The sequence below is a fragment of the Manacus vitellinus genome, unplaced genomic scaffold (assembly GCF_001715985.3).
Source record: "Manacus vitellinus isolate BGI_N305 unplaced genomic scaffold, ASM171598v3 scaffold_19_pilon, whole genome shotgun sequence".
Taxonomy (NCBI): Eukaryota; Metazoa; Chordata; class Aves; order Passeriformes; family Pipridae; genus Manacus; species Manacus vitellinus.
The window spans coordinates 5,494,051-5,506,780 of record NW_021939395.1 but is presented as its reverse complement, the minus strand read 5'-3'; the positions used below and the strand labels follow the sequence as shown (position 1 = coordinate 5,506,780).

The 12,730-nt window shown below is 40.0% G+C and overlaps 1 protein-coding gene across 4 annotated transcripts in view; it reads right to left on the bottom strand.

Moving 5' to 3' along the window:
• MTMR1 (myotubularin related protein 1) overlaps positions 1–12,497 on the bottom strand; it is a 38,481-nt gene extending 25,984 nt beyond the window's left edge. The window contains exons 1-10 of one of the 4 annotated variants that reach the window (XM_029959107.1): positions 12,440–12,497; positions 9,449–9,554; positions 7,161–7,184; positions 4,956–5,006; positions 3,525–3,600; positions 2,572–2,666; positions 2,255–2,362; positions 1,742–1,843; positions 961–1,044; positions 156–305 (exon numbers count right to left, since the gene is read on the bottom strand). In XM_029959107.1, the coding sequence (XP_029814967.1) occupies positions 156–305; positions 961–1,044; positions 1,742–1,843; positions 2,255–2,362; positions 2,572–2,666; positions 3,525–3,570 (585 nt within the window). In that variant the 5' untranslated portion in view covers positions 3,571–3,600; positions 4,956–5,006; positions 7,161–7,184; positions 9,449–9,554; positions 12,440–12,497. The remainder of the gene's footprint in view (positions 1–155; positions 306–960; positions 1,045–1,741; positions 1,844–2,254; positions 2,363–2,571; positions 2,667–3,524; positions 3,601–4,955; positions 5,007–7,160; positions 7,185–9,448; positions 9,555–12,439) is intronic. The other 3 variants (XM_029959109.1, XM_029959108.1, XM_029959110.1) reach the window with 3 other exon arrangements.
• Between the last annotated feature and the right edge of the window lie 233 nt (positions 12,498–12,730).

Genomic DNA, 12,730 nt, shown 5'->3' with positions numbered 1-12,730 from the left:
TTGAGCCTAATTCTTCTTTCTTTGCTTCCCCCTGTCCCCCTCCAGGAAGGAAGCTATCCCACTGTTAACTTATAAAGTCTAAAAGAACTCTGATAATTTCATATAAGCTACCAATTATTAAAGCACTTATATCTCCTTGTAGAAGTTTCACTTACTGGAACTCTGCCTTTTGCTCTAAATGCTGCCACTTTTGAGAGGTCATCGTCCTTTACACTGGTTGGCACAACAAGAACAGCAGGATATGTATCACAAAGCTCATAGGTGCTGTTAATTTTGGATATTTTCCAACTCTCATTGGGCAATCCCTGTATGAAAGCAAAACGGTTTTGTATTTTTCAGGTTAGACCTTTACATATCTGAGGTTAGGGGCAATGAAAATTTTCATATGCTATGTACTTTTTAAAAATAGGCATGCCCACATTTTTCTTCTGAATAAGCTATAAATTTAGGTCTTCATACTGAATCATAAACCAGTACACTGAAAGCCTTTCCTACTTATATCTTTAAAACTGATGTGCAAAATAACCATTTGATTAGGCTGCACACTCAGGTAAAAAGTGATCATAAAGCGAAATAAAAACACTTTTGCAACTGGGAAAATACAGATTTACACTGAAGAACTACAGTTACTCTTCTGCTTAATACTGCTTATTCAAACTGAATTTTTTATAAAGCCTGTATTTGTAGAAACAGCACTTGGAAAATGAGGATTTAAGAACCATGTTAAGTTAGAACAATCTGCTCAAGTACTCAGCACCTGTTATCTCCATCAACTTTAGCAGGTGCTCAACACACTCAAAGTCAGGCCACTTGTATTTTATTATCTATACATGAGATGTAGACAGTTTCTGTATGTAGCGAGAGCTGAAAATGTTGAGATTTCTGTAATTTTTTTTTATTGCTTAAATGGCTCTAGGGGAGATGCAGGAAAAAAATACACCAAGTACTTCTATAACTTACCTGCCTCTTATATTCTGCCATTGGATCATACACTTTCCAGCCATTAACAGCAAACTTTTCTTTATAGCTGAATGCAAAAAGAGGCTAAAGACAACAAAGCAAAGTTATAAATTGCTGCCTGATGGGCTGTATGCACAATAAGCTCCAAACCAGTGAACATTCCAATATTTCAAATCTAACACTTCTAAACCTCTTAAACATTTCAGTCAAGACTGGACAACAGTGAGGTAGGTAAGAAGATGAAAAACAGTTTCCTGGATCAAGTACAAGCCTAAAATTAACAAAATCAAGATAGGAAACAGAGAGAGTTGAAGTTATTTGGCTCTGATGGCAGAACACATCAGTGGCAATGCCAGGATGAGGAAATTGTTTTCCTGCCTCCCAAGCAGTTCCTTATCCACACAAGCAAATGAAATAGAATTCTGCACCTAACTAATAATAAGACTAATTGTACCTATTTGTTGTTTCAGACAGAAGTTCTAGACTGAATTATCTACTGCAGAAAATAAAGAGTTAATACATATGTATTTTTAATCAGCAACAATAGGCAAATCTAGATCTCAGGGGCTATGTACAAATTAACTAACTTCACCACGAGCAGAACACAGCATAATGTTTTATGAATTAATGCATAAAGGAAACAGGGTCAGAGCATCCTGCCCACTCTGCAGCAGATTTTATGAATCAACATTTCAAAGTTTGCTATACAGGCCTTGCATTTCCTCCCCTACACTTTCCACCAAGAGGCCAGTGACAGCCTCCTCTCCATCTTAAGACTCACCAGCCCGTTAGAAACAGGAAATGCTCGTGTTACAATGTTCTCAAAGATCTCCAATCTGTTCTGCTCTTCCTGTTTACAGGCCAGCCGCAAATTTCTCATATCCTGTCAACAGTAAGTTACACTATTTTAGTCTGTGATGGATAAATAAATAAAAAAGGCAGTTGTAAGAAATTTGATTGAAGGAAGGTATATATGCAGGACTAAGTCACTGATATCACCTAACCCACATTGGAACAGAATTCTGTAAGCATTTATGTTAGATAAGGACTGTCATTACAGTTGCTAGGTATAAAAATAGCCACTTTTCCTTTGAATTCACTCTTGAGACAAAAGGCAGAAGTGTCTAAGACTGCAAGTATCCTAAGAGGAATTGAAATATATTATCTAAATGAAGCAGGGTTCAAATATAGGGAACTGATCAGACAGAAAACCAGTACATGGGCTGGTATATTCTTTCTACAGAAAAATGAAATGAAAATACTTTAATATTAATAAGTCTCTACCATGCCTTACCTTGCAAACTATTTCTATACCACACGAGTATTCTCCATGGCTCTGTACTCCAATTTTTTCAACCCTACTTATGACTCCGAGGGGAACATCGACAACAAAAGGTGGATCCTGAAATTTGTATATGAAATAAATTAATTTTATTACATTAGGAAGAACACAAATTTATATTATTCATGTATGTTTCACTACAACCATTCCTGTTTAACAGACTGCTGGGAAACATCATTCTTCACTTACATTGAACATGTCACTTTCTGAAATCTACTTCAGCAACATTCCTACCTAAAACAACAGGCAGATGGACAGTGAAGTCTTACCCTCTCAACACTTTTGATAAACATTCTGAAGTCCGTCACTGTGAGTGTCCCACTGACTGCTCCCATGAATGGACAGATGTACATAACGTCCTTAGCTGGAAAACAGACCAATTAAAGCTTTGTTTTACAATTACAGACATTTGTTCCAAAAGAATCTATTTCTATTTGTAAATAGCAAGGTTTTGGCAGCTCCGTAGGATTCTGATGCTTGACCTCTATAGGGAAGCCTGCAGTTCCTTCAGAGGCTGTCAGGACTGAAAGAGTTGTCTTTATCTCAGCAATCAAACTCCTCAGTCCCACTGCTGCTCAGCACCTACCTGGGGCTGGGCTCAGCCAGCAGGGCTGCAGGGAGGGCAGGCAGGCAACCAGCACCCTGCAGGCATTCTCTGGTCCCTGCCCTGAGCTGTCAAGCACCCCCACCAACCCTAGGGAGGGCATCCAAAGGGGCAGTTACTGATCCATACAAAACCAACCTCCAAATAATTCAGTTATATGCCCATGTCTTAATTTTCACTTTTATTTGTTAGTCTTGTTTTCTAGACAAGTACTACACTGCCCATGCACAGCTTGCTGTCACAGGCCAAAATGAAATAAATCTCATCAGGAAATGGAAACTAAAGTTTTCCATAACTTCATCTTCCTTGCTATCAAGAGTTTGAATCTACCAAGTATCCTTGGCATCCCCAAGCAGAAATACAACCCATACACCTCTATGGAACAGACTATCCCTTGAAAAAAAGATTTATCTATATAGAGCAAGTCATCCTCTGGAACTGACTTCTCCTTCCTACATTTGAATTTAAAAGACAAAGAAAAGAAATCCACATCTAATCAGCTAATCTAAAGTGGCATTAAACTAAATAAGAGAAGTCAAAAGGAAATAATATTCTGTTCTTAAATAGATAAACTAGCAATTTAATAGTATTCAGTGTAGCACTCAGTAGTACTCTTACCGATAACTTTGATTGATTCTCCAGGAAAAAGTGGAGCCTCTTCCATCTGTGCCAGTTTGTTTCCATCCCGCAGTGCCTGGCAGAAACCCAAAGTCATGAGTAAATCTCACTTTCCATCTGTGCCACATCGATACATTTTGATGCAAAGTGCTTTTACTATCAGATTACTGGAACACAAGAAGTGGGTCTTTTTCTACAAGGCACAACTGTACTAAACAGTATCACAGTTTAAAAAAAAAAGGAACAAACACGAAACTTGGTATTATAAATATTGCACAGACATGCACGTTAGTAACATATTAGTAACAAAGCATTTATGCAACAATCAGTTTCACATGCTAGCTACATATAGCATACAAAAATATGAACAATAAGATCAGCCTAAATTTGTAATTAATAATTTGTTAGTCTATTGCTAAATGCAGGTATTATTTTGGGTATTTTATCTACTTGAGAACATTTTAAAGCTCTTTTTTAATTTTTTTTTAATGTTGTTTATTTAATATTTGAGTATTTTCATCTGAAAGAATTATATGGTAGAAACTATTTATTTAACATTTTAACTTTGTGGTTTTGATAGCAAAAAGTCTGTGCACCCTATGATGCTCTATTTCAATCAACACCCTACTGAGAGTGCCACAGATTATGGAATAGGTTCATTATAGCAATTTTGGATCCAGAAGGTCAGATTAAGAATTAATAACAAAATATAGCAATTAGCAATTTTAAAATAAGGGTTAGTTCCATAAATTTTCTTTTAGGTAAATGGCTTCATTCCTGAATTATACAAGATTAATCCTTCGGGTCCTTTGTTGGCAGTTAAGATTTAAAATGTACGAAGGATTTTAATTAAGAATAAAAGGGTTTGTGGGACTTTTAAGGACCATGTGAGAAAGTCATCTCTCTCAGGTCAAAATTAGGAGATATTAAGGTTTCTATTTTCTACATCCTCAATGAGGAATAAATATAATGGGCTATGTTACAGCAAACAAGTAACTCTCCCTTTGTCTTGCAGCTCTGACCCACATACACAGAAATGGCAGGATCTGTCTGCTTCCAAACTACCCCAAGCTCTTGTTTAGAATAATTTCTAAAGATAGGTCAAATGATCTCTGGCTTTAGACTTCCTTGGAAACTAAAAGAATTTTACATTCAGCACCCAGCCATAAAAAATAATGTGTAGAGAATTAGCCAGTGCTTACAAATTGAGGATGGATGTGTTCTGTGAGATGGGGCTTACCTGCAGTATTACAGTTTAGACTACATGACTTTACCTGAAAACTCACTCTAGAACATAACCATTTACACACTAAATGTCTTTTTAGGGATTCTCTTGCATGAGAAATATAAGATTTGTATGCACTGTATGAGTACTAATATATAGTACCTTGCTACACAGTTAATGAATGAAATACAAGTAAAACTTGCCACCTGATCAGGTTCTGCTTCAGAATGATAGCCATTGTGTCCATCCTGAATCTCCTGCTTTGCATGAGGCAGCAGTAGGGCAAGAGAGAAGTAACAGCAAAAAAAATGCAGACAACAGGTGAAAGGACAGAATCTTCTCTTTTTTTTTGTTTCCCTTTTTTCAATTTCCTTAAAAAGACAGCACATACTTTAACTCCAGTTTAGTTTTTCAAAATCTTCCACTCTGGGCACACAACTTTCCACAGAAAGGAATCCAAGCTATTAGCACCATCCTTTAATTGTTATTTGGCACAACACAAAATGAAAAATTCACTCCCTTTTTCACAAAAGACTCAGTGTTGGTAGATAAGAACATGAAAGTACATACTGTCTTTTTAAGACAAACAACCTTACAGTGAAGAAAATTAATTTCAAGTATGCCACATGCTTATCAATAGAAGAAATTGAGTACAGCTTGCAATGGTAGCATTATGGGAAATCTCATGCAACCTTTCACAGAAAAAATAGGTCGACATCAAATAGATCTATCTAGACACTTTAAAAATGCTTTACTGTGTAAAACGTGTTTTAATTGAACTCTCAGCTTTATGGTTTTACATGTTTTTCCAGTAACTTCTATGGTGTTACTTGAAACTTTACAAAAGTTAAAATTACTCCTCCTAGCAAAATATGCAAACAATTCACATTTTCATATTAATTTATTTTTGCATCATTTGGCAGCAAATCTTGAATATTAATTAAATTTCTTTAATAAACATAAGGTCCCTATGCACGCCAGAGAGAAGCACAAATGTCATCAGGTCAGATGAAGGAATTGTTTTAATACGTTCAGCCAAAAATGCTCTTCTGTCTTCTTTTTTTATTAACTGGGGAGAAGTTGTGCTCATGACAGTCTGTTATTCCCAGTTCACATGCAAAGAACTTCTCACTTGGTCAGACTGTAAAATCAGCCTCAGTCTAAATTTACAAATGTTTGCTAAAGTCAAGTTTTCTTTTTACAGTATTTTTACAGAAGCCCTCAAGAAAGAACAACTTAGAAGAAGGACTTCAGATATGTTCAGATAATTTGAACTCTACATGAGTTTAAAAAGTTGTAATTAATTAAAAAACTCTTTCAAATTATAGAGGACTACTAACATTTAGTTATGGGTGAAATTCTATTAAATAGCAATTACTTAAATTTAAGGTCATAATTATATTGTTTCTGAAATCAAAGTAGATATTGTGATTTCTGGAAAAAAACCAATAGGACAAGGAGCAAATACATCAAAAGATTTTAAATAAATGAAAGACAGAGAAGCACAGCAGATCATTCAAAGATCAAAGCCTTTACAAAGAACTATGAACCACTGAACAAACCCAATTTTTGTTACTCAAGTCACAGCTATCTATTCAAAAGAAAAAGGAAATCAACTTGTGGATTTGTATGATTGGACTAAACACATAATTTTCAAATATGTAAACAACAGATGAGAAAAAGAAATCATTCAGACTTCATGTCTTGGTTTCAGACTGAACAAGAGGCCTTTGTTTGAATAAAAGTGCTCCACACATTTGATGAACAATGTCAGAACACTCCTCAGATCATTTCTCACTCCATAAGTGATACTGAGAAAGAGGAGCAAGAAAACAAGGCATGCCCTTTTTATATCTTCAGTGAACAATGGGCAAGACCTAGTCTCAAAATTACCATTAAAAAGATGCAGGTCATTGCACTAGTGCCTAACTCCAAACCTAACTTTCAATCCTCTACAGCTTGGTAACACACATACAAAGGCAAACATGAATTTGGAACTTATTTAAATAGGACAGACACAGACGTAACGCTTTTACCACTGGTATTCTTTAGCATAGACATGTTAGAGCTGCTAACACAGTACTCTGCAGTCCAAAGCATGTAAACCTCAGTTTCAAGCATCCATTTTGTAAAATTAATGTAATAAAACTGAAGTTAGTATTGCACATTCATAACATAATTTTAAAATACTGCTCTCTTACACATTGACTTTTATTGCTCACGAAAACATTGTAACGTGTATAAAGCACTTCTATGACGAAGAAGCTGTTGCACTGCATAGCAAAATGGTCTGACTGGTTCATAAAACCCATTAATGGTGTAAAGAGGAACGCTTGACACACCAAGCTCTCACACAGCACAAAAGACAAACAGGTAGGAGGCCGTTTACTGCTCGCCGAAGGTAATCTTACCCGTATAACCGGCCTCCTGTACACCTGTTAGTTAAAATATAAAATGTTATCCAGTGAAACACACAGATCTGATTTGCTAAATATCTTATTTCATCAGATTTTCAAGAGAACTCTACTCTCAAACATTATAGACAGATTTTGAAAGAACAAAACGATGCAGAACCAGTAACTCTCATTTGCAGGATTGTTTTGGTCTAAAAAAAAAAATCTCAGACACTTCATTTCAGTGATGCAACAAATGCCAAGCTCTTTGGAAACATTCATTCCTAATCACCCTTTTATGCAGCTACAATGTACTATTGTGAGAGGAGCAGAAAGAGCCTGGTAATCCTTCTAGGTAGAAGACAATAAGCCTGCATTAACAGCCATGAAGTATAACCACTGTACCTTGTGGAAAGGTACAGTGGTTATACTCCATGAAAGCAGAAAGCAAAAGAACTTCCTGACCAGTTCCAGAAGCAAACACTCAAATCTGGCCCAAACTGAAGGTTCTGAGTTGTAAAACAGTCTCTAAATGCAGCAATTCAAGGTAACCAAAGGTAATGAAGACCAAGGAAGGTGACTAGTGTGCATCAAAAGGAAAATACATCTCAAAGGAAATCTGAGTTATATATGGGCATTGACTTTTTATATGTGAATTCCACAGTAATAAGGAATAAACCCAACCTGTTACTGGTACTGACTAAGCAACTATTGGTACCACTGAACTTCTGCAGAAGCTAAGTGCTAAAGAAACCCTCTCCTAAAGCACAGACACTGCTTCACAAGATACTGGTCCTGAACATAACTAAAGACATTCCAGGATAAAGAATTCAATGAAGTTATATACAAATATGGGATTTCAAACCACAGGAATGCAATGATGCCAAATACAATTTATCCACAAAAAAAATCTGAATTTAAACCATCAGGTTTATATTCTTTTCTTTCATTCCTAGGAAACAGAGAATGAAGTAGAATTTTAATTAGGCCTTAAAAGATTTACTCCTGTTAAAAAATATCCAAGATGAGTTTGGTACAGAGAAGGAGGTTACTGAGAATTAAAAAGTGCTCTTTATTCGAGAGGAATGCATTCTAACTCAGAGATAAACTGAACACCAAGCTTACACACTTGGATTTTATTAAAATGAAGTCCTTAATCCACAGGGCAAATACAACATCAACAGCTGCAATGCAAAGTTTCCCAGGGTGTTTTATCAAAGATGTTAGCCTTGACCTGGAGCAAGCATTTGCAATTCATCAGTCATAGCATGCAGGAGCTGTGCTCCATAAGCTGCTGACTGTGCCAAGAGTCTGAAACTCTGTGAGGTAAACTTTGAAGCAGGCTATAGTCCAAGACATTTTGTGGACTTATCTTCAGGCTTGGGCTGAATCTCACCTGCTGTCACTGAATCCAAAATATGCTGTTTCCAGATAACAAACTTTGTAATCACAGAGCATATCAGAATTAAAATCCAGCTAAACCAAAAAAACCTAAACGTAAAAAAAGATAAAATCTTCCTCTGGTCATTCTGCAAGAAGACCATAAAACTGTTTCAAATCTATGAAGGAAAAGGGATCTAGAAAGCAGCAGCTTGGGCTTCTTAAAGAGAATTGAAACACCAGAGACACCTGCAGAGAGAAGAAAAACTGCCCCTGCTCCACTGCTGACAGTTCAGTTGACTGGCTGCATGGGGAGAATGGCCAGTGAGCGTGAAAGAACAGGGGCACAAAAGCATAATGGAACTGTCAGGTAAACCACACTGCAGTCATTACTTCAGTGACAACAAAGTTGCTGGGAGGGAATGAAAAAGGTGACTTGTTTGTTTGTTTGATGTTAAATTCTCTGTCTCTGGTGAAACCCCATGAAAAATGATAGTCATTTATGTTCTCTGCACAGCAGCAAAGACATGCATTTATTTTTTGTGAAATCTGGAGAGCTCAATTCTGTACTCAGAATGACACATACTAGAAACCATTTCAACCTGTAACTGTTAATCTACTCTACCAATTTTATTATATAGTAATCAAAAGAAAACTCACTTTTGGCATATTAGGCAAAACACTGACTGTTTAATTTTCTTTTCACCTCTCTGTTAACTATTATAGACTTCAATGCCACTATTCCAAATGTGGAGGAAAACACAAAGCAGATTCAAAGGACTCCTACGCATAATGAGATGTTTCTAGTTCTGAAACATTCAGTGATCACTCAGGTACTTACCACCTGCTAATCAAGACAGCAAGGGCTTTCCTGATCATTCACTTTTTTATCTTAAACAAATCAATGTATTCCTCAAGCCACTTACCCTGTAGTCTCTGGACACACCTTCTGATGGGACAGACCCTGAAATCTGACTCGAAATGGTCGCAGCTATCAGCTGTTTACACCATTCCACGTGGGATCCAGTCGGGCTACAAAACCAGAAATTTTAAATTATTTAGCAGTAATTAAAAATGTATATTGAAAACAGCATAGCAACTGAGCACATCCAGAAAGCAACACTGTAAGTGATCACTAACATCATAAAAATTAGCTTGCTCTGTGGGCAGAATGCAACTATTTTGCTGATCAAATTAGGAAGAAGATTTTTATTATATCGAATCAGAGATGCAGAGCTGTCAGTAGGTTAAAAATGAGGTTAGGATCCTATGAACTTATAAAAATATTATGTTCCGTATCCAGTGTAATTTTTTTCACCATTCACAAACTTTTTTCTTAAAGCCATTCATAGAATGAGTTTGGTCAAGTAACAGGAAACTCCTTATTAATATTTCCTGTCCTTATTAATATTTCCTGATTATTCTGCAAATCCTCAGAATTAAATTACTCTATGCTAGTATTAAAGAATTTAAACTATGCTAGTGTTGTATTCTATATTAATGTTAAATGTTGAAAATATATGTTTTCTAAAGGGTAACTTCTAGTTAGCTGTGTTTTTTTCCAATTCATAAAATAATCTCTGAATAATCTTCAGGGCAGGCCTTTCCACGTCACAACAAGGAATTCTGCAGTGTAGGGTGTTTGTAAGAACCCTAAAGCATCTGAACAGCATAACTGCACTAAATCCCAGACGGTGCAATTTGAGAACAGTCACCTGAACCAGTGCTGCTCTCAAGTAAAGCAGAACTGAGAGTGAGAAGCAATGACAGTTTGAAGTGCACTGGGTCTGTTCAAACATGACAATATCTGATGAAAAACTGGCAATGGCAGAGGGAACTGTTCCCTGAGTGCCACTGAAGCCTCAGTTGACACCTTAGATAACTGCCATTTTTCTTCAAACCATTTAGCTGGGCTCTTCTACAGATTGAATGCTTATTCAGAAGCCAAATACAGCAAGGGAATGTTAATTATCTTTTTTTTAATTCATCCATAAAATAGCTTTGGATTCTGTAAGTATCTCGTGACACTGAAGTGAATATACATACACACCCAGCACCCAACAGGTGCTGACATTAAGAGGGTGGGGTAACAGCCTTAGATGACCAATTATTACTTAACTAGAGGTCTTTCCTTGCATTGACTCTGCCAGGTGACAACAACTTCACACCTGAAATGAAAGCTCTTCCAAAACTTTCCTGGTAAATTTTAGTAGCTTTCTTCCCACCTGCACATTCTATACAGCACTAGATCTCACAATGTTGTTTTGCAACTAAAACAGATCTATGACAGTCCTGCTTTGAACAACGAAGATAACTCTCAGGTTAGTGCTGAACTGGAGCCCAGATTCACTTAGAGAAACTTTTCACTTAAGTTTTTCAATTAAGAGTGCAAGGGCTAAATCCTACAGTAATCCTTTTCTGATCTCATTTATTTCTCTTTCTCTCACATCTCTTTAGGGCTTGCCTATGTTTGTTTTCAAATAAGCATTTACTTATTAATTAAGAAAAGGATTAATTTCTCTATGGCTTATCTTCACCAGGGATCACTACATCAACAGAGTTAAAATAGTAGCAGGAAAACGAATGTGCATGCAGGACCATCCCCTAGGACCAGTGTCAGGAAGTGTCAGTGTGCCAGAGATCACACCGCTGCCTTCCCACCATCGGCCAAGTGGGGCACACACCAGGACTGCCTTTCTATTCTGTCTCATCTGCAGTCACTCACATTAGCGTGGCCTGTTACTGACACACTGGCAAATAAATAAGCCATATGACCAATGGACATTATAACTTCCCCAGGGTAGAACAGGATTAGGAAAAGAAAGCTGACAGTTAAGATAAGAAAGTACACTAATAAGGAATACAAAAGTGCATGTTTTGGTGATAGAAAATAGACATTTGATTTCCACCTTCACTAGATGAACAATGTAAAACTCCAGGTTTCTCCTAACAGAGACATAAGAGAATACAGAGACTGGAACCTGGCGCTGATTTCTAAATAAAGTTTGCTTATTTATTTTTCATCGCGGTGAGGTTTCTGTTAGTTTCAACTCCTTGTTTAAGGATTTTAGGCTCAGCACTTAAGGCTGCCTTCAGCTGGAAACTTCTAAATGAAGGAATGACTGCCAGCAGCTGCTGGAGGAGACGCGGTCCCATCTGGCGCCCAGCTCCTGGCACCGTCCCGGTGAGATCCCGCGGGCAGCAGGGCACCGGGGACACACCGCACACACCTACGGACACACGGACAGCGGGACACATCGCACACACCTACGGACACACGGACAGCGGGACACACGGCACACACCTGTGGACACACGGACAGGGTACACACCGCACATACCTGCAGGCACACAGCCAGGGGGACACACGGCACACACCTGCGGACACACGGACAGCACCGGGACACACGCACAGCACAACCGGGAACATTGGACATAAAAACCCGGGGGGGCTGGGGAGGGAGGGTTGGTTCGCAGCACACCGACACACAGCGCACAGCGGGGTCGCACACAGCGGTGCCGGGGACAGTCACACCTCTGCAGACCGAGCACATGCACAGCACCCTCGGGAACAGGCTCCGAGCCGCCGCCGGTGTCGCTCCTCCCCGCTGGCTGCACGGACGCCTGCCCCCGCCGGGCGAGCGCGCGCGGCCGCCCGAGCCCTCCCCGCGCGGAGGCGGCACTGCCGGGCACAGGCAACCGCAAGAGGAAACTTGACAACAGCCGGTTCCCGCCGCGGACCGTGGGTAGCAAAGCCGCCCCAGATTGCAGCTCCGCCGAGGCCCGCCCCCGAGGCCGGGGGGCCGCGGCTCGGCCGAGGCCTCGGCCGCGAGGGCTTCCCGCCGCCTCCCGCCGGCGCCACGGGGAGCGCAGGCCCCGCCGCCCCCTGTCCCGCCGCCCGCCGGTCGGCCCGCTCACCTGTCCAGGGTCTCGGTGCTGGGCTGCCCGCGACCCGCGCCCCGCCGCCGCCGCGCCCCCCGCCGCACGGCATCGCCGGCTGGCCCGCCGCGCGCCCTCCACCGCCGGCCCGGCCCGCCGACACCGCCCCGCTCCATGGCCCCGGATGCGGGCGGGCTCCAGCCCTGCCGGGCCCGGCCCGGCCCCGCCGCCTGCAGCCCCGGCCCGGTGGGGCCCCCGGCGGCGCCGAGCCGCTGTCACTGCGGAGCCGTCTTTTCCCAGAGGGCCCCGCGCCGCGAGGGGGGCGGCGGG